The sequence below is a fragment of the Pogoniulus pusillus genome, chromosome 5 (assembly GCF_015220805.1).
Source record: "Pogoniulus pusillus isolate bPogPus1 chromosome 5, bPogPus1.pri, whole genome shotgun sequence".
NCBI lineage: Eukaryota > Metazoa > Chordata > Aves > Piciformes > Lybiidae > Pogoniulus > Pogoniulus pusillus.
The window spans coordinates 26251300-26277095 of record NC_087268.1 but is presented as its reverse complement, the minus strand read 5'-3'; the positions used below and the strand labels follow the sequence as shown (position 1 = coordinate 26277095).

At 44.1% G+C, this 25796-nt stretch overlaps 2 protein-coding genes across 5 annotated transcripts in view; both read right to left on the bottom strand.

Annotated features, from left to right (window-relative positions):
* Positions 1-284: 284 nt before the first annotated feature.
* On the bottom strand, positions 285-5560 carry RPL31 (ribosomal protein L31). 2 transcript variants are annotated; one of them, XM_064143600.1, is made up of 5 exons: positions 5476-5560; positions 4728-4844; positions 3022-3147; positions 882-994; positions 285-357 (listed from the first exon to the last, which is right to left on the bottom strand). In XM_064143600.1, the coding sequence occupies exons 2-5, from the start codon at positions 4832-4834 to the stop codon at positions 326-328; spliced, it is 378 nt and encodes a 125-aa protein (XP_063999670.1). In that variant the 5' UTR covers positions 4835-4844; positions 5476-5560; the 3' UTR covers positions 285-325. The 2 variants fall into 2 exon arrangements, with proteins under 2 accessions (XP_063999670.1, XP_063999669.1); XM_064143599.1 differs by lacking the exon at positions 5476-5560 and adding an exon at positions 5371-5461.
* A 2685-nt stretch (positions 5561-8245) lies between these two features.
* Positions 8246-25796, bottom strand: part of NPAS2 (neuronal PAS domain protein 2) — a 114549-nt gene continuing 96998 nt past the window's right edge. For 2 of the 3 annotated variants that reach the window (XM_064143597.1, XM_064143596.1), the window contains exons 16-17: positions 20875-21021; positions 14020-14985 (exon numbers count right to left, since the gene is read on the bottom strand). In XM_064143597.1, the coding sequence (XP_063999667.1) occupies positions 14611-14985; positions 20875-21021 (522 nt within the window). In that variant the 3' untranslated portion in view covers positions 14020-14610. Of the gene's footprint in view, positions 9736-10916; positions 11104-12701; positions 12795-13318; positions 13522-14019; positions 14986-20874; positions 21022-25796 lie in introns of those variants that run through there. The other variant, XM_064143595.1, reaches the window with a different exon arrangement.

The window sequence follows — 25796 nt, the reverse complement described above, 5'->3', positions numbered from 1 at the left end:
TAAATTATACCATTAAAGCATAGAACAGGACCACAGAATTGTTTTGATTGAAGAGACCTTTAAGATGATTGAGTCCAGTCATCAACCCAGCACTGCCAGATCACCACTAAAGCCTGTCCCTAAGCATTCTATCTACTTGTTTAAATACCTCCATGGATGTCGACTTCACCATTTCCCAGGTGGTACAATCCAAAGAAAAAGCATGATACTTTAAGATGTCATCTGCTCAACTTAGTGCCTCACGGAGGAGAGTTTGGAGAGACTGGACAGTAAAAAAAGACCAATTTGGCAATAAAACTTTCATTTTATTGTAATGAAAATCACTTTAATTTTCATCCACATTGACTGTCTGTAGACCTGCAAAACATGGAAAATGTATCACCAATTACTAGGACAATTCCCTTTATGTGTACACAAGCCTTCATCAGAAGTACAACTGCAGTTTTCAAAGCTAGTTTACTGATCTACTGCTGCAAAAGCAAATTTGGGCAAGCATTCCAACATTTGATGGAAAAACAGCAAATCAATTCTGCAAGTAAGATACTTCTCAGAAGACAGGCAAAAAAGGCTCAACCTACTTGAGCTTTTGTACATCAGAGGATGTACTTCTATATTGAAAAATAAAGCTTAAAACTGCCCTATGAACTCTGGCCAGCCTTTTTTTCTGTTCTTCCAAAATGTCCCAAATTCTGTATCTGTTTTAATGCTGATCAGGCGAGCTAATGTTCCTGTTCTTTGCAGCAGAGCTATTGTTAAAGCCAGCAGCTTGACCCCTTCAGCATGCTTGTCATCTGAATTTTGCATCACAGGATGCAAGTCCCACTTGTCTACTTGTTCAGAGAAACACAGAACAGAGAAAGAGGGACACATTGCAACCTTACCTTTGAATGTTGTGACTGGTACATAGGTAACCAGTGTGTACAGCTTGTTTGGTGAATCTTCATCCTCGTTGCGCTTTCTGGACAAGCGCACACGGATACGGTAAGGAACATTCCTAAAATCATGAGGACAGATTAATTTTCAGTAAAATGCATATTAATAGCTGTTAATTAATAGAAAATCTATTTGCTACAAGATTACTACCCTACTTCAAATTCTTAAGCTTTCTCTATTTGTGAAAGAATAGGCCAAGTCAAATCTGGTTTTACCTCAGCATCATGAATAAAATTCTGTGCCTTAAGAGACTGTGCTTTTTGTCTTGGAGGAGCTTTTTTTGTTTTGTTTTGCTCTTTCAGTTAAGGTAAGCAGGGAAGATTTAACCAAGCCTTGAGTAACATGAATCCATAATCCAGTGGGAACATAGAGTCAGAAATACATTATCAGTCCAATACTGATTGAGGAAACATAACTATGATCATGAAGCTCAGCATGAATATCATCAGCCAGTAGCTGTTACTAACAAACATTTTACTGAAATGGCAATCAGTAAGGTGAAAACACCCTGTCATCTGTTGTGAAAGTCTGAGGCCCCTTGTCAAGAGTCACAGTACTGCCCAATCTGTACACCAGGAGTCATGGAAATTCCAGTGAGCTTCAGACCCTGACCAAATTTTATTTGTGAGTGTACAACTGGTAAATGTTTATTCCTCACAAAGCCCAATGGAACCACAACTAAATTGCTTAGATGACTGTCTGTAATAGGCAAGTCACAGCTTAGTCTCCTCTCCAAAATACATTGCTGAGGGAAAGCACAAAATTATTTATCCAAATAATTCTTCAAGTAATCTCCCATCTCAAACGAATTCTGGATTTTGGGAAACTCCTGCTCAAAATACTTTGCTCCGTGAACTCAGTGGAAGAACTTACTTCCTGCTGTGCATTCTCAAGAGCATACTTACTAAATCATATGGATGCAGTAATTAAGACACAGGAACTCGCTTCAAATTATTCTTCTTGAAAGCATTTTTCACAACTTGCCTCATATCACTAACTATCTTACTGGCTGACATAGTGGGTTTTGCCTCTCCTGCTTCTCCCAGAGGAAGATACTAGTAAAAACTGCAGGTAAATTCATGCTGGAAAGACAGACATGACGATTCTTTGCTCCACAAACCACACTCCTAACAGTTAATAAAGGAAATCTTGGTTAGCAACCTCACTACTAAGCTCTGAAATGATGCTGTCACGTGGATCAATTGCTACTTCTCATTGCTCACAAACTGGAAGAGCTTAACAGGAAGGACAAAGAACCCCTGCTCTGAAGACCCGCTCAGTCCCACTGTTTTTGAGGAAGGGTTGGCCTAAGCACACAACTCCATGTGAAGGTCCATAAATACACCATAGGTCAGACTCAGGAATATTCATTCCTACAAGACATGGTTTAACACAAGGGTTCGTGTGCATTCAGTGCAGTATTCACAGTATGAATCCTTACGAGTTAAATTTTGTTACGATTTAAGAAGTCCCACTCTTCACAAGAGTCCTTTTGACCTATGCAAGTCAAATCATCTGCCTCTACAGCAGTGATTCAACAGAAGCTGTAATGTTTTGTCCCCCCTACAACTCAGCATTTGTACTTCCAAGACAAGATGAATGACTATTTGAACCATCCCATTATTCCTTGCATAACATTTATCAATTCAGCATGCTTTGAAACCTAATCCTGCTCACACATTACACACACCCCAGGTATTAGCCTGGAACTGGAGGTTTCACTGAAAAAAAAACCTGTTTCTAAAAAGTGCCTGTTACAACAGGGATTTGGGTTCTACAGTATTGCAAAAATCCCAAATCTGTTCTTTGTCCCCACTCTCCACCCCTAAACTTGCATTCCTTCTTTCCTCATTGAAGGCAGAATAAAGTTTCAATTCCAGACTTTACTGAAGCTTTGTCACACACACGCTGAGGGAGCTGGCCAGAACACAAAGGTTTTTGACAAAAAGATTAGCTTGCCATGCACACTGTAAGAAAGGAAGCACTCGCAAATACTGCAAGATGTGTACCTATTTTTTTCTACTTCTCCTGCACCTCCACGTACACAGTCGAAGTTCTCACCCAAAGAGAGAAGCTGCAGAAACCCACCTTATTCCTTTAGCCCAGACTGCTTTGTTCAATCTGGTGTCAATGCGAACATCAGGAGTCCCCATTTCCTTCATGGCGAATTTACGGATTTCCTTGAGAGCACGCGGTGCTCGTTTCTTGAAGCCCCTACAACAAACACAAGAGCCATTTCTTTACCTTCAGGAAACTGCCAGCATTGAACACTTGTGGCAGCACACAGCCACTGACATTCTCTACATGTGTCAACCAAAGAACTGTGTTCAACAGCAGTTCAACAGCCGCATCATAGCATGAGTAGGTCATTATTCTGATAGGCAGCTGCCAATCTTAATGTCTACGCCCAATATGAACCATGTACACTTGCAGAGTAACTTCAGTAGTATTTTCCAACTACAAAATCCCCCAGAACTCAAGTCTTACTCAAACATGTTAACATTAAAACTTATCACAGTATTACCAAAGAGATCAGAGGTTTCATAGATACTCTGAATAAAAGGCCTAGGAGAAAAGCAGTGCAAAAGCACTAACACAAACTTGACAGAACTGTATAAGCATTGAACAACAGAGGAACAAACTGATGACATTCCGAGTTGCAGCTTCTGCTAGTCAGTGTTTGATGGTTACTTTCTTCACACTAGTAGAACTGCACCAATACTACCACCACAACTGTGTATTTTTTTTTTACAAGAATGGTTTGTCTCATGCTTCTTATGGACAGACTCTGCATGCCTGGACATTACATTACAAGCTACAGCTGCACCATATCACACTCATTCTGTGACATAAGACTACTGTCAGCAGTGTCTGAGGTCCCACAATAGATTATCGTCAGTATCAGTTGCACAATGCTGTCGATATTTAGTGCTAGAAATCAGGTGTGGGTCAATGATTACAAGGCAAGCATCAAACAAAAAGCATTTCACCCACAGTACTTCATGCCTGAACTAAGAATAACCCTGAAAAAGAAGTGCACAGCAGGATCAGTGTCAAAACCAGACTAAAATGCCAGAAACAAGCAACAGGCAAGGCCAGAACAACTTATTACCATTTAAAGGTACTCCTACCTGTCACACTCATCCACAGCCTTGCAAAAGTTCACTGTCTCATTTCTCTCCTACTCTAACTTTAGCAGTTTCACCAATTGTTTTGATGTAGTTTTCATGTGACTGCAGCCATACACACACCAAGGGAATCCAAGGGAGACAGCAAGTCCCTCCAAGCACTCACCTGTGTGAGGCTCAGCATTTGGCCAGGTAAAAAGTGTTATTGTGTTCTTCTCCTCTACATACAAGAAGTATTGTTTAACTCAAATCATACCCCAATTTACACAGCTCAGTGATGAGCATAGAGCCAATCATCTGACTGCTACAATTTTAATTCCTAAAACTTGTAACAGTGGACTAAAGATTAAACTTTGCTTGTGAAAGCATAACAACTGTACAAAGAGTTAAACAGACAGATCTACCTTCAAATTAAGTCCAGCAACACTTGCAAAAAAACCCAAACGTGCTTGTTCTCAAAAGCCATGTACTGCTAAGTGTAGGTCCGCGTGGGTACAGAGATGCTTTGCTGGGGCACAACTGTTGCACAAGGAACTAAAACATAGGTGTCAGCTTGCACCCGTGCCGGTAAGGACTGCTTTTGGCCGTTTAAAATCCACTGAGCCCACCTTCCACATGCCTCATTACTTAAGGCCAATGTCAGTGAGAAAAAAAAAAAGAACTTACACGCCATGGATCCGCTTGTGAATGTTGATGGTGTATTCCCTGGTCACCACCTCGTTGATGGCAGAGCGTCCCTTCTTCTTCTCGCCACCCTTCTTTGCAGGAGCCATCTGAGCAACACTGAAAAGTACCCGCGTAGGGATCGAATACAAACCCAGCTTTTCTCAGGATTCTCCCCTGTCGCCTTTCCCTCCCACCATCACCAGCCCCTTATCCCGCAACACCCACACAGGAAAGTGTTTTGAATTTAATTCGTTCCCGTGGTCGTCCCAGCTGCAGGTTTTAAGCAGGGAGTTTTCAGTATGCATTATGCTTCACTCTCATCTCCCTGACAGGAACGCGACCACTTCCCTATCCGCCTCCAGGACCACTCGGAATAGCTTCTATTTATCTAAGCCCCTTCCTTGCCCAAAGCCCTGCACAAGTGGGCAGGTCAGTCCTTCCCACAAAGGCGACGATGCCAGGCAGGCTACTTTCAAGGACTGGTGGCGGCCTACTGCTTTCCTCTCCTTCGCCTAGGCCCAACACAGGCCGCAACCCCTTAAAAGTACTTCACAGCCCAGCTAGGGATGGGGGAGCAAAGAGATGGGCCCCAGACTCGCCGCACGCACACTCGCCCTAAGGTACCACCCGCTGCCTCCCGCACCGAGCCGTTCCCCGCGCCGGGCCAGGCCGAGGGCCTCCTTCTCCGCGGGGTCTACAAAGCGGATGGAGGTCGATTCAGCAGAAGGACCTCCGAAACGCCACTCACCCTGCCCGGGCCCAGGCCGGAAAGAGCGGCGCAAGGCACTGTGGGAGCGAGGAACCCTTCCGGGCCGCGGCAGAGGCCGACGGCGCCGGCGCTAACCGAAGCCGAGCGCCGGGCGAGAGAAGGGAGGGAGGAGCTCTGCCCGGCGGCGGTGCGCATGCGTGCGGGCTGAGTGGGGGCGCGGTGTGTGGGGCGTGTTGTGTGGTGCGCGGTGCCCCTGCAGGGGATGCGACGGGAGGGAGGTCGTTTGCCTCCTTGTAGTTGCTTGTTGGTTTGTTTTGTTTGCCAGCCTCTGGTGTGGGGGTTAGGGTTAGGCTGCTGGCCCTGAAGGCAGGTGCGGCAGCTGCCCCAGCTCTCCCGACCTGACAACAGCTTCTGGCGCAGCCTGGAGCCGGAGCGCTGAGGTGGGGTTGGGATTGGCTATCCCTCAGGTGGCTAGCTGCCTGCCTGCCTGCCTCCCTGCCTGCCTCCCTCCTTCTCGCCCTCCCTCCTCCCGCTTAGGAACCCTTGTTTTAGGCAGTGCGTAGTACGCGGGGCTCGGCTGGGGGGTAGCTGTGCATTTGGCAGGCAAGTTAACGTTGTTAAGATCTGTAGCTCCTGTTCCTGGGACAGAAACTGGAGCACGTCCCCTACGAGAGAGGCTCTTGGTGAAGAGAAGGCCCCGGGGAGACCTTATCGCAGCTTTTCAGCACTTAAAGGAAGGCCTACAGGAAATAGGGAGAGCATTTCTTTACCAGGGAGTGTAGTGCTAGGATGAAGGGTAGTGGTTTAAATGGAAAGATGGTAGCTTTAGATTCGGTATTACGTAGAAATTCTTCACTGTGAGGGTTGTGAGAGACCTGGGCTTGGATAGGGCCTTTGAGCAACCTGGTCTAGTGGACGGTGTCTCTGCCCATGGTATGTATGGAGTCCCTTCCAACACAAACCATTCTGTGATTCTATTCCAGTATGAGAGAGTAGGTCATAGCAGCTGCCCTGTCTGGCCACCTGCTTAGGAAGTGACCCAGGCAGAGTGGTTATGTTGCAACAAGCCAAATCTGGGCTAGAACGAACCACCCAGCTCTGAAAATAACTGCCAGTGCGTTGTGTGTGCAATGGGCAACAAGTACAATAATCTAAAACCAGAATCTATGTACAGGGAAGAAATAAGGCACAGGATGAAAAACTAGGGATTGACATAAATCTAGTCTAGCAAGTGCTCTGATTCTATTCAAATTACATAATAACCCAGCTTATTTGAAGGCAACCTCACCCTGCTTAACAGCTTTTCCCTGTTAACTTACAGTATTGGTGCTTTTAGAAATAAAAATGTATACTCTGAAGCTGAGCTTGGTTTGGACATACCTACTCCTAGCCAGGAGAGGGGTGTATTGTAACTAGCCCTGAGAGTAAAACAGATTCTTAAATGAATTTTCTCTTCCTGTGACTTCCATCATAGTAGCGGAGATCTGTCAAGTGGTGCTTTCACAGGGCCTTCCTCTGATGTGTATCTCCACTGACTTTCCTGCATGAACTTTTTGGCCAACAGATCTTTCTACCCCTTTCCAGAATAAGCCCTTAACAGGAGTGAGTGGAATTTATGAAGTTAACCTCAAACTTAGCCAAGTGGTCTTCACTTAGGTTTGAATATAGTTAATAGAAAGAGAGAGGTCCTCTCAATCATTAAGTGAAAGTATCTTAGAATTTAGCTGTTTAATCTTCATCTGGTGGGGTTACTCATGCTGCACTGAATACATGAATTTAAAGAGATGAGGAGCAGGCTGATTCAGACTGGTACCTATAGTTAGTAATAAAATCAGTTCCCTGAGACCAGATCTGATCTCTAAACACATTTCTGAGACCAGATACTTGATATTCTTCCTCATCTTCCTTCAATGAAATAAAGGGACTGTATGGACTGAAATACACATGCACTGTGCTACCAGTGAATCTTGCTGTGGAAGCAGCAGGGACATTTTGCCAGTGGGTTTTCTGCAGGAGATTCAGGGCAAATGAACCTTTTTAATTTCTCTGAAAGTTTACTTTTGCCATTTCCAGCTCCCAGCCCTGTTATCTCTAGTGTTCCTCTGAGGCTAAACACCTGGGACCTAGTGGTGTGATCCCTGATACAGAAGGGTAGGAAAGACAGCATGATCTGCACTCTGATGAAGCTAGTGCTGGTTTGAGTGTTTGCAAACTGCCCCAAGGGCCATCCTCTCTGTCTTGATGCTGTGAACAAAATTATTACTATTCTCAGTTATGTGTCTCATTCTGTGTTGGACATGGCTGATTCTACAGCAGAGCCAGAGGAGGGAAAGCAGACCTGTCTGTACCTTCGCTGCTCTGTCCTGTAGTCACTTTGAATTTAACGTGAAAGAGTCTGCATAAGGATGCCAAAGTCTATGCCAAAGACTGTCTGTGCTGTAGGCATGGTAGCAGTTCCAACAGAGATGCATCACAAGACTCAGGACAGCAACATCTTAAAATACTGAAAGTGGACACGGGTCAAAGCCCTGGTATGTGCTGGGTCAAACTATTCTTTAAATCATCTGTTTTGTCCTAATCTAAGCTTGTTTGGATGGAAATACAGAGGTGCCCGAGGTCTTTGAAGTTTTAAAGGAGCATAAAATGAGCTCTCTTGTCTGGTAGCTAATAAAACTTCTTGAGCTATCATTCTCATTGTCTATGCCATGACAAAGTTCCCATATGATAGTATTTGGTTTTGGTAGCTGGGTGCAAGGCTACAATAGTAAAAATCTAAAGTAAATCATATAGTTGAACATTCACAGGCAAATGTGTGCAAGTCCTGCAATAAAGCCTTTTGGCTATTTTATTTTACTCTACAAATAAAGACAATCGTCCATCATTTAATGGAAAAAAATAATAGTTTGAGCTATATATAGCATGAAACAGTAGTTCCCTTCACAAAAACATTTCTAAGTCATTAGTTTATTACAAAATATCCACTCACAAAAAAGCACAAGCACAATTGTCATACTTGTGAAATGAGTTGATATTTCATATACAAAATAATTTCCACATAATTCCATATAATTTTATTTTATATAGAAATAGGTCATTATTACAACAGCTGTACAATACACTACTTTTCATTTAATAATTACATAAAATCTTTCTTAGAAACATATCAACAGAAAACATACAAAAAAAGCGAAAAGTGCATTTCTTTTTTTCCCCTCCCCCCCCAAAGGAAAATTCAATCCTAAATGTTATAATGAAAGAGATATGTAATAGTCTGCAGCATCCCGAGTCAGTGGGCCAAAACACAGTGCATATTTCTCGGAGACTTGCAGTGAGTGAGTCTAGGTTGAAGAAGGATCCATGTTGCACTACTGGAGAGTTGCATGGTTGTGCTTACAATATGAGTTCTCCTTTGCAACCACAATCCATATAGAAAACAGTCCAGTGTGGGTTGTGGGGGTTTTTTGTTGTTTGTTTTCAGTAATGAAGAACAGTTAGGGTAAGCTGCATAATACTTTTCAGACTCTAAATGAAGGTTATGAGCTGTAGACCATCTTCACCAATGACTGGGCTTTCTCCTCCATTGGATGTGCTGATTTGGCCACAAGAATAAGGAAACAAACATCTCTTTTCAGAAAGTGCCTAGGTTTTGTCCTCTGTGCAGTTGTGCAAAATAATAATAATCATAACAAAAATAATCTCTTGTTCTCTCCTCAATAGACCTTTGACGCAGTGCTTTTCATACACAAAAGAAGAACTGAAACAGTGAAGGCCAAGTACCTCATGAGTCTGTCGACAGTCTTTTGGAATTGCCAGGTAGCTTTCAAAGTGACATGCCAAAATCAAACACCTCCTTCCGTGCACCCATTGATGATGGAGCTGCACAGGATAGTGTTCCTTTTTATTTTGCTCTGTCAGTACATACTGTGCTCACAAGACAGCACAAACTGAATCCAGCATGCTGCAAATGTGCCATCTGTGGCAGTCTGCACTCTGTGGTGTACTTCTGTCATAGAGCTTCGAAAGAAATGCTTGTGCAAAAGCCAAAACAGTAAGTACAAAGTCATTCTCTTATGCCCCATGTGCCCATTGGTTAAAGCTAATCGTGCATTGGTTGTGCTGGTGGGACTCTTATCGCAGTGGCTGTGGTAAATTTGATGATTCTGATAAGCTATTGCTTCTTCGTGATGTTAGCTGCTGCTGCTGCATCTGATGATACCCCATATTTCCTTGCTGTGGCGAGTAAGATGGCAGGAGCAAGGAATCGGGTTGCTCATTGTGCAAAGAACTTGGTGTTTGCACCTACAGATAAAATAAAATTCATCGTGGTGGTCGATTCTTTTGAACGTTAACACTCTTCCCTTCTCAGTATACAGGCTGCATAAAACTACTTCTAGTTTGCTGGCTTTTATTTCTGGGCTTGTGTGGCATGGGGTTAGCTTACCTAATACTAAAAGGAATGGACATAAATTGCAACAAAGAATATTACAGTTAGGCACCGAGAAAGCTTTTCTAAGAGGAATGCACTGCCCAGGACTTGCAGGTTGTCCTGAAAAGCCTGTTTAGGGCCAGCATGGGCAAACATGTCAGAAATTACATGGATGGATGACAGAAATGAAACAGAGGATCCTAGCGTACCTCGTGCCATCCTTCCTAGCCCTTCCTTTTTTGTGAGTTTACAGTAGGGCATGACCTTACAGTGGTGAAGTTGATGTGGATTTTGCAGATGCTTTTATTTGGAATGGTATCTGCCATAGTTTTTTCATTAATTCTCAGCTATGATAAGGATTTCATGTCAATATCAAGAGTTTAGCCATTTGACGTTGATGATACTCCTTCAGTGACGCCAGTGGATATGTGATCGGGTTTTATAGACTCAGTTCAGCTCCTTTTGAGCTAATATAGAGACACCTCATTTGCTCCCTTCCCCTTTACTTTAGTATGTGTTGAATTGGGTCAAAAAATAAGTATTTTTACATCTTCAATTCACCTAGTTCTTCCAGGCAGTGTGCTCCAGTTTTATCTTCTTTGCCTTGTGGAGTGGAGAAAATATGTTAGTTTACTGAGGGGATCCAGATATCTGATCCAGATCTCATTTTATGTTGATGCTGGTAATAATAATCTTTTGACTGGTAAAGTAAGCAAATTTTATACTGAATAAAGAGTACAGAATAAATCCTAAGGCAGCAGTTTTCTCTATCTGGAAATACACTTTAAATATACCCAGGATAATCTGATTACATTTCAAATATACAGAATTAGTAATATACTTTAAAATATTCTGACTGGTCTCACTACTTCCTTGCTAATATTTGAAGGGCACATGTCACTGTATCAGTGTCTTGCACATTTCAGTCTCTCTAAAATGGTCATTTTTGCCATGGTCAGGCTCCTGCTGAAACCTAGTGCCCCATTTACGCTGCCCATTCACCTTACTACTGTGCATGTACATTTTATGTATCAAACTCTTTGAACTACCCTACCTGCAGGTAGCGTTGTTGCTGATGCTGTTGGTGCTGAAGTTGCATAGGTGGCAGAGAGGACGGCTGGGAAGGAGGTGTAGTGGCGAACCCTTGGTTTAACACTGCTTGTCCCATTAGTATGATTGGAGAGCTGCTGCTGGAAGTCTGCACTTCCAAACTTTGAAACATCTGTTGGGTTTGAGAATACCTGTGGAAGAAAGAAGCACAACAATCAAGAACAAACTGTTGGAAGCAAAGGTCTTCTTTTATGATGGGGATGAAAGTCCCTCGTCTTCATAAATGAAAACCCTTCATAAAGGGTTTTCATGCACAGGACCTGCTAATATGAACGGTGGCACTGCTGGCAGCACTGTTTCTCCTTACTTTCTGCATGAGTTAGACCTGGAGGGAAGTATACATCTTGCCTCGAAGTCCAGACCACATTGTAAATTCATTAAAGATTCTGGCTTATGCATGCCTTCTCTTCAGCCACAGCATTCACAATCCTAGGCTCATTAAACCAAATGACCTCTGGTTCTGTATTAATCTGCTGAGCTCTGAACTGCAGTGAGACATGAATACGCCTCCTATTCTGCTGCTAGTGTTCTCCTATGACTGCCTGTGGGGTGGTAAACTCTTGCAGAAAGATGGCAAGGTTTGATTACTTCTTAAGCTGCTCATACTGATACTGCCAAGTAAGGTCAGCAGTTCTTACTGATGTAAGATACACTGTAGGAACAGACAAAGCCTCTAGAAGTCCTCTGGAGTGAGGAATGGAGCAGAAACAAAATATTCTGCTACTCTTGCCAGTCTGCTTTTGCAAAGCAAAACTTAAGTATGTGTTGTTTTGTGGAAGGCTGTGGGCAAAACCACAATGGAGCTCTTGCCAACCCCAGCCTCATTCTGTTTATCCTGTAATGAGTGATGAGATCATAGTGTGGCGTATGTTCACTCAACAGCTGCTCAGCATTAGGGGTTAGTCAGAAATGCTACAGTTTGGATATTTTACTAGGATCTGAGCTTCTAAAAATGGGTCCTGTGGGTCAGTAAGTCTACATGAGCTGCACATCAAGCCTTTTTTATTTGGATACTTAAAAGCAGATCTAAAAGGCTGAGTGTTTATAGAGTAGACAGATTTAACTCAAGATAATCTTAAACAGCAATAGTGATGGTTAAAAAAAGAACTACTGAATACCTACATTCCTGAGGTAACATACAACATTACTTCTAAAATAATGAGTGCAAACAATTGCCTGTTATTTCAGCAGTTCACAATCAAGTACAGTTACAAAAACACAGCTAAGAAAAAAAAACCACAAAAAAGAAGGCATATTCAGACTAATGGTTTTTGCATCCTTTATCTGTGTTTTGAGAAGAGAGACAACCAAGGTGGTTTGTTAGCAGCCTTTCTGAGGGGGCCTGATGGTTCTTTCTGTTCTGCTGGTGTGAGACATATCTCTCCTGGCATTACACCAGTGTCTTACTGCCCAGAGAGCAGGGGCTTTCTTGGCACCAGTGCCTGCAACTGAGCCAGTGCTGACTTTCTCTCTCACTTGGCAGGTCAGGAGTTCCAGTGCATCATGTGATGGAGAAAAATTCCCCCAGCCTTGGCTTGTTGGCACATTGTGTTCTTTTCTGTCATCCTTCCTGATGTGACCAGGCAGGGTAAGGCTGACCCTGACACTGGAAGGCAGGTTCAGCACAATAACACATTCTTGGTATTTATAAATAGTTTGTCATCTTCCTAAAGAACGCTATTTTCCTTCAAAAGCAGCTCTGACGTTTTAGTTTTGACAAGTCACGTACTTGGCCTGGGATCCCACCATGCTGAGGTCTGAAGGGTGTCTTGCATTACAGGATCCTGGCATCATGGGCTGAATAGGCTGGCTGAGCAACAGTCTGGCACATGGAAAGAAGAAGAAGTGACACTGCTGTAACAGAAGGACCACAGAAACCCACATTCTGAAAACAAACGAGATGCTTTCCTAGGCATGGCACAAGGCTGATGGTTAGGAGATCTGAACTCAGCTAGCAGCTGGTCACTAACATGTAATAGTTGGACTCAATCATCTGAAAGGTCTTTTCCAGCCTAAACTATTCTACAATTCTGTGATTTCAGGAGAGTGCCATTTCTTTCGCTCCCCAAAGTGGGACTGGGGATGCTTGAGGTTTCGGAGCAGCAGAATCTAATTTTTGTTGGTTCAGTTGTCTAGCTGGGCGCCGAGGTGGATCCTCCACAGCCCATTCAGCCTGAGGCAGTCAAGGCAAAGTGGGGACCTTCTCACTGTCTTGGGGCTGGGAGGTGCGGGAGGGCGCGGCTGCCGTGACTGCGCACACCGAACGCCAACAGAGCCACTGGCGCTGAAGCCTAAGCCCGATGGTCGGTCGGGGCTGATTCTGCGTCGCTCCGGACCGGGCCGTACCTGAGCTGCTGGTCGTGGCTGCAGCCGGGGGCAGCCACGACGGGGGCGGGCGGGCCTGGGCCCGGGGTGCCGCCCTGCGGCAGGGCGACAGGGGGCGCCGCGGTGCCGCCGCCGGCGGGGCTGGCCGGGAACGGCGGGGCCGCGCCGCGACCGGAGCGCCCGCCGTCCGGCGCCAGCTCCGAGCTCCTCGCCGCCTTCGGGCCCTGCAAGAGAGCGGGGAGAGAGCGATACTAGAGCACGGCCCTGAGCGCTGCCGGGAGAGGCTGAAGGCAGGGGCCGCGGCAGTGAGGCGGGGCGCAGTCGTCGTTGACACCTGGCGATGTGTCCGCCCGGCTGCCGTCGGGATGCAGCACATGGTAGCGTTCCTCTCGCCGGCCGCTGCTTCCATGGCCATTGCTGCCCCACGCTCCGTTCTACCGGCCTGCAAAACCTTTGGGACCAGAGCTCTGTGGAAGCACAGTCGCCCTTGGTTGTGTTGTCAAGAGACAAAGGACACCCCAGGAAGGCACAAGCCAAGTGAGGTGTGAGGAGCTCTGCCGTAAAGAGGGACCAAACCTTGAGTCAAGACCAGGTTGGGCAGGGCTCTGAGCAACCTGATCTAGAGGATGATGTGCCTGCCCATGGCAGGGAGCTTGGACCTAGATGAACTTTAGAGTCCATTCCAATCCAAGAAAGAAAAAAAGAAGGGAAAAAATGGTTTATTTTATATGATGTTTTAATTTACTAGAGTCATTATAATGTAGGAGGTCAAAAGCTAGAGCTGAGAGGTCTAAAGATAATGATGCAGCTATGTTTGCTGCGTACTCAGGTAGCAGAAATAGGAGCTGAGTTTTCTCTGAAGGGAAGTAGAACATGTGAGCGGAACAGTAAACACTGGAAATGTTGAGAAAGCAGCAGTAAGAGAAAAAAAACCCTGCCCAACCTGCTAGCTTCGTCAGATCTCACCTAGTACCGAGGCTGAACTTTATTTCTGGGTGCAGGAATCTGTTAGGTTTACAACCTGGGGGTCTCAGACAGATCTCAGTGTTTTCCAAATGTGTGCCGCCAGAGCAGACAGGCTTTATTGTACTGGTGGCATCCAACTGGACTCAGGGCAAGCAGGAGTAGAGCTTGTTCTGAGAGGTCACACTGCTGACACCACTATTGCTAGTTTTCAGTGCAGTCAGTCAGGTTTCTTTCAGGATCAGCAGAAGAACAGTAAACCATCCACGCCCTTTTCATCCCCCTTGCTTAGTTTTCAAGCTGAAACAACTGTTAAATAACCCTTCTGGATAAGGTCTCTGAAAAGGAATTTAAGGTAAAGTAAATGCTATAGAGATACCTTTTTTGATGTGGCTGCCTTTGTATAGGAAAATAAGGGAAGGAAAGGCAAAGGCACACCTACAGGACTGAGGAGATCTTACTTGCTTGCTTAATAACAGCTTGCTATCATCTTTCCATACAAATGATTCTCCATTCAGAGAAAAGATTACCTGGCTTGATGCCACAGTCACTTCTCTCAGTGCTTGCTGGTTCGCTGATGGTGAAGGTGCAACCTGCCCTTGAAGTTGAGGACTGGAGACAAGCTGCTGCTGAGAAATGACCCCTGACCTCTGCTGTAGCTGTTGTGGCTCCGTCTGCTGAGAACTGCTGAAGCTCAGGGACACCGTTGGCTGCTGTAGAAACATCTGGAAAAGAAGGAAGGAGTGTTTATTTACATAGCCCAGCTATCTCAGATAGTGAAGATGGCAGAATTAAATCCAGATAGATTATTCTAAAGTAAAGTTGTCGCATTTCTGGATTCTCTATGCAAGTACTGTTAGTTGGAAATCACCTATCTTTCCTGCATTAACAGTTCTGTTGGCTCTTGGTTTCTTGTCCTGCAATTGCACTTACTACTTGCAAAATATGCCCCAAAGTTGTAAGTCTTCTCTCCGTAGGGCAGGTGCAGCCCTCATAAGAGCAGTTCCCCTGTACATTCACTGTGTTCTGGGGCATCCTGACCAGAATAAAGAGAGTAACTCCACATCTTGTCAGTCCTTCCATTTCTCTTGCCAACAAAATCATCTTTCCTTTCAGACAGGGCTGTGTTTGAATTTGTCTCTGAAAATTCAACATCTTGCATACAGTTGGGTTGTCAAATGTTTTCCATGAGGCCACAGTCAGGCCAGCACTCTTTGTGTTGAATGGCTGTGTCCTTATCATTGAGAAGATGTGTAAACAGACAGTCACTGTCATTTATCTGATTTCCTGTTGGGTAACTGTCACCGGATGTTCTTCCTAACTGTGCCATCCATTTCACTTGTGCAGAAGTCCTAGCAACTCTTTTGTTAGTGCTTCTGTAAACAATATACTTCCCATTCTTGCACTGCAGTTTAATCTGTAAAAGTTGTAGGGCTTGGGAGTTTTTGCCTTTCTAAAGACTATTTTTTTATTGTAGCTGTACAGAGGAAAAAAGGGATCTTTCAAAACTATGAATTATTAATGCCACAAGCTATCTTTGCAATATTTCAAACCTATCCTCTTGCCACCAAGGACTGTATGGAGGTACACATCCCACGCAGTTGGAAGGCACTTTTGGACCTGATTCTGATTCCACACCACTGGTACCCATGTGGAACTTGGTTAATTTTAGTAGAGCTACTTGGGGTTTAAATGAAATCAGAATCACAATTATTCTTTTCATTATTTATCCATCAGTCTCATGCCTAGCAGAACATCTGAGGTACGCCCAGTAATTAGTACACCTCTCTGCAGCTTATTGCTATATTAACAATTCCCTAAACTATTGTGTCCTCTCAATTTTTGCTTTGAAAATACCCACAGCTTTCTCCAAAGGACCAGCACAATACATGGTGTTGGGTTTTTTCCTTTTTTTTCTGTGTACATATGGGTTGATCCATCATGTTTGTACTTATTTATCTAGCTTTGAAAAAACAGTTTCTCTTGAAAGATGATAAATTTTTAATGAATTTCTCTGTGCCAAGATTTTCCTCAGAAAAAAAAAAGGTACAGACAAAGCTTACATTAGTCAACTGGGAGAGAGGGACCATTAATGAAAATGCTAATGGACCTAAAGGAACGACTTGTTTCAGGTGCTGTAGGCTAATCACATCTCAAAGACATCTGATAGAAATAAATGGGTCAAGGAACAGAGTTGGGGCTGTTAGCAGCAGGTCTGAAACTAGCTCCGAGTGTTTTCCTCTAAAAACACTGCTCACTGAGTTTGGAGCCATTACATATCAGGAAAAGACAGATGGTCTTGCAGTGTCTGCCAAGTAAATAGGTCTTATTATGAATAAATCAAAGACAAGAATTATGAAAGTTCATTTTCTTGTTTATTTTCTGTATATGGAAGCTGAGCCTTGGACATGTTTGGTAAGTGAACTCTCTTGATTAGCTCTAGCAATGAAGCTAGCCACCATTGATTAAAAAAAATCATATAAAACATTTGATACAAAATTTGGAACAGGTAAAGCAATTAGTATGCTTAAAATACGTGATGGGGAGTGTGAGCCCACAGGTACTGGCCCAATGACTGCAAATTAAGACTTTTAGGAAGATTATCTTAAGTGTCCTCCCTGTACAAGGTGCATAATGCTGGAGAAATACTAAGTTCACCCCATGCAAAGTCATCTTTGCAAAGCATCTGTCAATGTGAATGTTAGGCAGGGCATGAACTTGTGGCAACTGACTCTGCAAGGACCTACCTGTGTGCATGCTCACTTCCAGATGCAGGCCAAGGAGCCTAACCTTGAGAGAAAGCAGAGTAATCTGCTTCACAGTTAGCAGTGTGCCTCTGAGTAGGAACAGCAAGGTTAATGGTTGTCAGCTAACACACTAACATTTTACAACCAAGTTTATTCCAAGAAACCAATGTCATTAGTTCACGTGTATGTACCCTGAAAGGGCTCCAAGTGTTTCATATCTAGGGACCCTCTGTTGCATCATACTGGCCAGCATTATTACTGTCTGAACATGAATGTCCTGCAAAAAACAAGCTCAGAGCAGGAAGCAATGCTGTCATTTAAGCCATGTACCCACAGAACTGAAAGACTCAAAACAAGAGTTAACCTGACAGAGGACTGAAGCATGGAATTTCTACCTGCTAGTTAAGCCTAAAAGCAAAAACACACTTCATTTGCACAAATCCTAATGGTGTTTTTTCATTCTGTGCCTCTTTTGAGACAGTTCTGCCTTAATTACCCTGAAACACTGAAATACAGCAGCTTTAAGTAACAGAAACCCACTAATAAAGAATGAAATCTTTCCCAGTCTGACCAAACTCAAGTAGATAAATTAGCAGCACCCAACTGCATTGCTGCTAATGACATGTCTCATGGCTGATTCTGTGGTCTGCAGGGTCAGTGAAGCATCTTACAAATATTTTTTAATTGGCCAGCTTGTTAACATACACAGCCAAGCAGTGAGGCAGGGGAGGGACCCTCTGACACTGCTGCCCCTTCATTCCAAGATAGATGGTCCTTACTGCTAATGGGTGAATCACACTGGCAAGACGTTGTGGGGAAAATGGCTCTTTGACTCTGCCTGTCCTTTGGATAATCAGGGGATTACAGCCTTTGGGCTTATCATTACAGACATCAAGGCATTTTCTTTATGTGAAATATGGAAAGATGAGAAGCACAGCACTGAGAAGCTGAGATTCACTGACATCGAAGGGAGCCAGGTTTGCAAATGATGGGTGGCTGTGGATGGGCTCATTTGTAGTTCTTGCAGGCTGGTCAGGCTCAGCCCTTCTGCCTTCCTCCCCATCCACAATTCATTAGCCAGACTGTTGGAATCTGGAGCAGACACAGTATCCTTCAGACTTCTGAGGTTACCCTTGTCCTTCATACTTTCATTTGTCAGAAGAAGCAGAGATTTAATGGAGTTTTGAACACTTTTGTTCAGGGCCCACAATCCTCTAGCTAGTTTCATCTTTCATTGCACAAGGCTCTTGGAAGCTACCAAGCTCAACATCTGTCTGGTTGGGAAAGCGTTTCTTGGTGGACTGCTGTACTGTGGTTTTGAAGATCACTGAAGGAAATGGAAATGGGGCTTAATGCTCCACGGAGCTACCTGTACACTCCTGTGTGGAAGGGAGTGAACCAGTGGGGAAGATATGCTAATAAATGAGCTAACAAGGGAAAAACGGAGAACGCTTCCCCCTTTTCAGACAGCCTACAGCACTCCCCCATGCTTACAGCTCTGCTATGCAGAATATTAAAGACCAGAAATGTGCTCGGTAGTAACGCTCGCCTGTTTGCCGCTATGCTTTGTAGCTCTGATAACAGACACAGAGCAATGTCTGCAGACATCCAGCTCCCCGAATGATGAAATCTGTGTGGCAAAGCACATGGTTGGAATTCTGATTTAACAGTTTACTTCTCGCTGCTTGTGAGTCACAAAAGTGCTGCATGCTAAACTGTGAGGCTTTAAGTTGCCTCTAGCCAAGTAAGACAAAGCTAATTCCTGGTCTCACTCTGTCCCTGCAATTGCACAGTAATTTCTTTGGCCTAGAGAAAGTGGGAGAAGGAAAAGGCCCTGGCCATGAGCCAGCGTGACCACTCACATCTTGCAGCCTTGCTTGATTACTCTGAAGAGACAGAAAGGCACAGGAGTTAAAGGATGATCCTCCCTGACTTGCACTGCCCCCTCAGGAAGATAGGGAGCCTCTGCATTTCTGAGCTGCCCTTCATCCCCCCATGCCCCTCAATTCAGCATTTGCAGTAAGCTGGAAAACAGTCAGTACTGACACCAGGGAACTTGCACTGGACTGAAAATACTTGGTCCAACCTGGTGCAGTCTTCATGGGGGACAGGATAGCCCACATGGTATATAACTCTAAGCTAAAAATTGGTACAGAGCAAGTTGTACAAAACTACCCACCATTTACCCATTGGGCTTCCTCTTTTCTCTGCTCGTGCTCCCTATGAGCAAATCTGAGAATCTGTCCCATGATCTTTGGGTTATTAAATGTACCTTAGTGCATATGGGAGACAGCTATGTAAAGATAAAATCCATTTCATGCATATAAGAATGTGCTCTGATTTTCTATTTTTGACTGGATTATGAAGAAAGATAAGAGTGTATGTGACTATTGAAGACTTCACTGGGAGAAAGGAATGTTTTTTCCCAGTTAAAAAGAGAGGAAGTGAGAAGATCACATCTCTTGATATTCCTAACAACAGTATCTTTCAGATGTATGACATGATTCTGAACTGAAGGCCAGTTAATTGCAGACAGACATTCCCTGTCCCCTTAATCAAAGTCAGCACAGAAACAGTAGAAGAAATGCACTGAAGTTAAATCTGGTCTGTAAGTACATGCTTATGTGACACCAGGGACAGAAAATCCTGGGTTTGGGACCCACCATTCCTAGGCTGTATTACAGCAGTGCACGTGCAGCAGCTTAGGTGACAAAGTTTCTAATTTGGCTTCACTGATCCCTTAATTGCCAAAACAGACAATCCCAACTTGTTGTAATATGTGAAACTGCATTTCACAGATGCTGATGATAGGTGAGAGTCTCTCTGGATGTTAAGAGCAAAATTCCTGCTGACTTCAGCAAGTCCCAGTTTTTCATCCTGTGCTTAAAATAGTCTTAGAGGCATTCATTTCTGTGACAGAGCTTCTAAAAAAATCTGGTGAGTACACTAATCACAGGAGGTTCCCAATACAACACTTCTAGCAATGGTCATTTAACCTGGCATTATAGTAACATTATGAGAATCACCTCACCTTTAGAAGACTTCCAGAAAACTGAATGATTTGTCCATTTGTCATTAAGTGAAATCTGTGATGTACTGAACTGCACTTGCTATTATTTCTGAGCTTTGGTAGGTGTAAGGGGTAGTACAAAGCAGGAACTGTATTTGGTGAAATAAAAGCAGATACTGTACCTGGTGAATTCTAGCTTTGTGTAAGAGGTATCAAAGGCAGAAAAAGAGCAGGTCCAGTCAGCTTCACCCTAAGGGTTTTAGCTGGCCCAGTGAAGAATAAATTCAAACATCCCCAGGTGGGGACAAATGAACATCAGCTGAGTTTTGGGAGGTTTTAACATGAGAAGGAAATTAATCTTTTGTGTTCTGTACCCAGGCTGAGGCAGGGTCAGGAAAATAGGAATGGAATGAAAGAGGTGAGTGCTGCCTGAGGAGGGGTTGCTGGCTAAGGAAGAGCTGGACAGACAAGATACTGAGCATGAGTGATGCCAAAAATAAGCAAGCAGTGACTGCATGGAAGCTAATGAATTAGAGAGATGTAATCATTGGCAAATCTGAACCTGAATATTTCTTTCCTGAGTCTGAAGACTCAGTATATAGAGTATTAAAACGCCACTGTGTTGCAGATTCTTTTCCTTAGGTTGAGGTATTTGTTCCTTCTTCCAGGAGAGCTCTTAAATCTTTCTTGACATAGGTTACTAAAGAGGCTTTTGGAGGGCAACATCCTCACTCAGATGAGCTGAGTTTCCACATGACCAGATTTTGTGGACCCTGGAACTAATTTTAGGTTGTCAACCCTATCAACAGCCACACAAAAGTGGATGCTTCCCTCTGCACCTCCCAGCAGTAACACACCTGTACACTGGAGTCCTGAACCAGGCAGAGCTGTTCTTGTATCTTCTGGAGCTCCTCCTGCTGCCACCGGATATTAGCCTGCAGGATCCGTGTCCGCTGCTCTAGCTGGTCCTTGATGGTCTGAAACATGCTGAACTGTGCTGAGAACTTAAAAAAGAGGGAAAAATCAGTCAAACAAGCCTCACTAGAACATTGTTCTGTAAGATGTTATTGGTTTCTTAATTGTAAAGCACAGCCAAAGGAATAAAAGACATGTTTCTAATATAGTAACATCTAGGCAGAGATAAATCTTGTCTACTTTCAATTTTATACACAGATATTAAACTGCCTCAGAGTGATCTGCTTACAACTGACCCTGTTCTGTTAGGGAATTATCAAAAGGGCTGGTTTTGACAGCATGCTACTTTAAAATATCAAGAGCATCTTACCTGAATGGCAAATGAGTGCATTACATTTATTAGCCTGCAGTTTGGAGCCTTTAGCAGGGTATAACTGTATATTCCAGGTCTGTTTTACTAATATGTCTCTTTTTCTACATGGAAAGAGCAGTACTGCAGTGGCTTTGTCTGCTGATGACTTACCATAGCATTAGGCAACACATGACCACAGTAAACATTTTCTAGTGTTCTATGTCTGAGTAGTAGTCAAGCACAGTATCACAAAGATGATTAAGGGAAAGGAACATCTCCCTTTTGGAGAAAGGCTGAGGGCGATGGGTCTCTTTCAGTTGGAAAAGAGGAGACCGAGAGGTGACCTCATAGTGTTTATAAATACATGAAAGGTGAGTGTCAGAAGGACAGAGCCAGGATACTCTCAGAGATGTGCAATGATAGGACAAGGAGCAATGGGTGCAAAACAGAGCATAGGAAGTTCCGCTGTGAAGGTTAGAAGACACTGGAACAGGCTACCCAGAGAGGTTGTGGAGCCTCCTTCTCTGGAGACATTCAAAACCCACCTGGACATGCTCCTGTGTGATCTAGTCTAGGTGATCCTGCCCTGGCAGGGGACTTGGAATAGATGATCTTTTGAGGTCCCTTCCAACCCACAGTGTTCTGTGCTTGTGTGATACAGGGAATACTCATAAAGTTATTTTTATACCTGATGTAAAATGAACAGCTCAGTTCAGGGGAAGGAAGGTTGTGCTAAATAAGAATAAAAAATGCAAATCACTAATCAGGGTCAAGAAGAAAGAGCAACCTCCAGGAGCAGCAATACCTGGCACAAAGTAGAATCATGTCATGAGAGAATTGTGGAGGGGACTGACACAGCAATAAAGTCCCATTTTTATTTGGTGTTATCAGGTATGCTTCAAAGTCCACCAAAGTTAATTATTACTTTACCATGCCTTGGAATAGTTGCACTGCATGAGCTCATATTAAAAAAAAACAAACCACAAAAACCCAACCAAAACAAAACCCAAAACACTTCACAAAATCTGTAAGCTTTCTTGCAATCAAGACATCCAAGACCTCTCTTAAAATATGTGGTACTGTGAGTGCCCAGGCAAAAGATAAGCAATAATTTTGCTGTGACTTGAAAATGATGCCCTGTTCCTGTGGTTGTTCCAGTAGCTCTGTGCTAGTGGCTGAGGTGATGCATGCTGCTGGAGCCTTCCTGTTCCATGGAAGTGCACTTGCTTACACCATTTTGGGCTTTTAAATAGGTTAAACAAAAACAGACACAAGGTGGGAATTATGGAGAGCTCCCATGCTAGCAACACTGTACAGGTAAAAGAAATTTCTAGCTACTTAGACAAATCTAAATGTGACAAGTCAGATTTGGATCACTGAACTCTTTTTGCCTTAAACCAGCTCACATTCCCTCCAGCAAAGCTGAAATCCCCAAGTAAGTGGCCTCTAAATGAGAAAGGATGAGAACTTCAGAGGGTTTTTTCAAGAGATGTTGAGGTGCTGGAAGGTGTCCAGAGAAGGGTGGACAAAGCTGGTGAGAGGCCTGGAACACAAACCCTGTGAGGAGAGGCTGAGGGAGCTGGGGGTGTTTAGCCTGGAGAAGAGGAGGCTCAGGGGTGACCTCATTGCTGTCTACAACTACCTGAAGGGAGGCTGTAGCCAGGTGGGGGGAGGCCTCTTCTCCCAGGCAACCAGCAGCAGAACAAGGGGACACAGTCTCAAGTTGTGCTGGGGGAAGTATAGGCTGGATGTTAGGAGGAAGTTCTTCCCAGAGAGAGTGATTGGCATTGGAATGGGCTGCCCAGGGAGGTGGTGGAGTCACCGTCCCTGGAGGTGTTGAAGAAAAGCCTGGATGAGGCACTTAGTGCCATGGTCTAGTTGACTGGCTAGGGCTGGGTGCTAGGTTGGACTGGATGATCTTGGAGGTCTCTTCCAACCTGGTTGATTCTATGATTCTATGATTCTCTGAAAGGGTTTCTTTCTATTTAGCAGGTGGAGGGTGGCTTTCCATGCACAGTGTGGGAGATCACTGCTCTATAAGTGGTGGCAAGGTAGAGGGGAGCTTCATGGCCAAGCCTGCTTAGGGGGAAGGAGGGCTGCAAAGGTGACCCATGCAGTACTGCTAGCAGAGGCCCCCAGAGGTCACTTCGATAGCAAAAGTATCTGAGAATGCTCGCAGCTTGCACTGTCTGCAAAGAGATAATGTGAGCACTTGGCCTCTGGCACAGTGATCCACTGTGCTTTTGCCTTCAAACAGCCTCTCTGTCATGTGCAACCCAGTCCTTCCCCAGAGCAGAGGAATGGTGTTAAAGCTCCTGAAAGGAAGTTTATGTTAGTTCTAATTGGTGTTAAAGAGGAGAAGTCAGAGCGGAATCTCCTTTTCTAGTCCATATATAAAGTATTAACCAGAGGAATGGACAAGTGGAAACATCTGATGTTAGGGAACAAGGATAAGTGCCTCACGGGGCAACTGCTGCTTGCTGTAGCCCAGCTCTGTGTTTCTGAAGAGTCCAAGGTACCCTGATTTTAGAACTGGAATGATTCTATGGCTTGCTTACATGAGATACAGCTAAGTACTACTTTAACCTGGGTTTGTACAGGATATTTTAAGAGGCTGCCTCTTGCAACCTAATTCTCTCTGAATGAACTCCGTTAGGGAGAACTACTCAAGTCTTTAGAAGAGTCCTTATCAGAAAGAAATTAAAACCAGTTTTAGCCAAAAGCTTAATTTTAGCTGCCTGGCTTGCTGATGCCAGACTTTTCACTAATGTGCAAACTCCCTGAAGACACATTGGGAAAGGACCAGTATTTTCTTCAGTGAAAAAATGTAAGGAATTTTATGACAGCTAATTTTATAATCATTTTGTACTTCAATAAGAAACAAAATCCATTTCCAAGCCTTAATTTTCAATGCATATTTGCTTTACAAAGTTGCTCACAAAAATAGATATTCCTCTTAATTTTAAATTATTATTCCTTATTTTCTTCATTGCCTTTCTTATATTTAGCATATTTATATAACAATATTTTTTTGTTTTCTTTTTCATGTGCTCTTTGTCTTAGTACAACAGTTAGCTGGTCTACTAGCCATTGTAAAAGAAAATATGGAACCTTCTTTTTTGCTTTCCTCCCCCTTTTCACTCTAACTTCCACATTTGTTGATAACTCTAGCCATCACCCCTGTGATCACAGAGTTTATATTGGTTTTGTGCAATGAGACACAACAGCAACTGACCTGCACCAGAGAGTATTTATTGCAAGATCATTAACTGCTCCTCAAATTAGGGAAAAATCTGTAGTTGCATAATAAATTGAAAGAACTTAATTCAAAGTGTTCTGCAGAAAACACTGCACAGCTTTAGCTCTACCACTGGCATCAGACGAAGCTGCACTTTGTCTCACAAAGGTTTTTATGATCCTCAGAAAAGTCTAAGTTATATATGGGAAAGTGACAGCTTTGCAGATACAGTCAAACATGGAAGACTAAACCTGCAAGCTATCTACAACTGCACCAGTTTAATCAAGTTTTTTTTTAGTGCAGACTGAAATAACCCTACACCAGCAATTTTAGTCTGGTTTCTTAAAAAAACCCAACCCAAACCAAAAACCTGATGCTTTTGGGATCATGTCAGCAGATGTTCTGGTAGGAATGGGCTTGCAGTGTGCCCAGGTGGCCAAGAGAGCCAGTGGCATCCTGGCCTGCATCAGGAATGGTGTGGTCAGCAGGAGCAGGGAGGTCATTCTGCCCCTGTACTCTGCACTGGTCAGACCACACCTCGAGTACTGCGTTCAGTTCTGGGCCCCCCAGTTTAGGAGGGACATTGAGATGCTTGAGCGTGTCCAGAGAAGGGCGACGAGGCTGGTGAGAGGCCTTGAGCACAGCCCTACGAGGAGAGGCTGAGGGAGCTGGGATTGTTTAGCCTGGAGAAGAGGAGGCTCAGGGGTGACCTTATTGCTGTCCACAACTACCTGAGGGGTGGTTGTGGCCAGGGGGAGGTTGCTCTCTTCTCTCAGGTGGCCAGCACCAGAATGAGAGGACACAGCCTCAGGCTGCGCCAGGGGAAATTTCGGCTCGAGGTGAGGAGAAAGTTCTTCACTGAGAGAGTCATTGGGCACTGGAATGGGCTGCCTGGGGAGGTGGTGGAGTCGTCGTCCCTGGGGCAGTTCAAGGCAAGGTTGGATGTGGCACTTGGTGCCATGGTCTAGCCTTGGGCACTGTAGTAAAGGGTTGGACTTGATGATCTGTGAGGTCTCTTCCAACCTTGGTGATACTGTGATACTGTGATACTGTGATGCTGCCCCATCTCTGATAGTCCAGACAGGCACTACAGCTCAGAGAGAGGGACTGGCACTTCTGGACTATGGCTCCTCTGCACCAGGACAGACATCTGAGAGACTGTGCCCAAGGAGGTCTCAGTATTTCCACTGAGAGCCACTCCAGTGGGCCAAGATTATTCCCTCTTCTGTGCTGGAGGGCTGTATTTAGGGGAAGGACCTATGGCTCCTGAGCCT

What these genes read in the sequence shown, in the direction of transcription:
- RPL31 (XM_064143600.1), bottom strand. Translation starts at nt 4,834, where the DNA reads ATGGCTCCTGCAAAGAAGGGTGGCGAGAAGAAGAAGGGACGCTCTGCC. An exon ending in CACAAGCGGATCCATGGCGT is followed by an intron (nt 3,148 to 4,727) that starts GTAAGTTCTTTT and finishes TGTTTGTTGTAG; the next exon opens with GGGCTTCAAGAAACGAGCAC. An exon ending in ACCAGTCACAACATTCAAAG is followed by an intron (nt 358 to 881) that starts GTAAGGTTGCAA and finishes CATGTTTTGCAG; the next exon opens with GTCTACAGACAGTCAATGTG.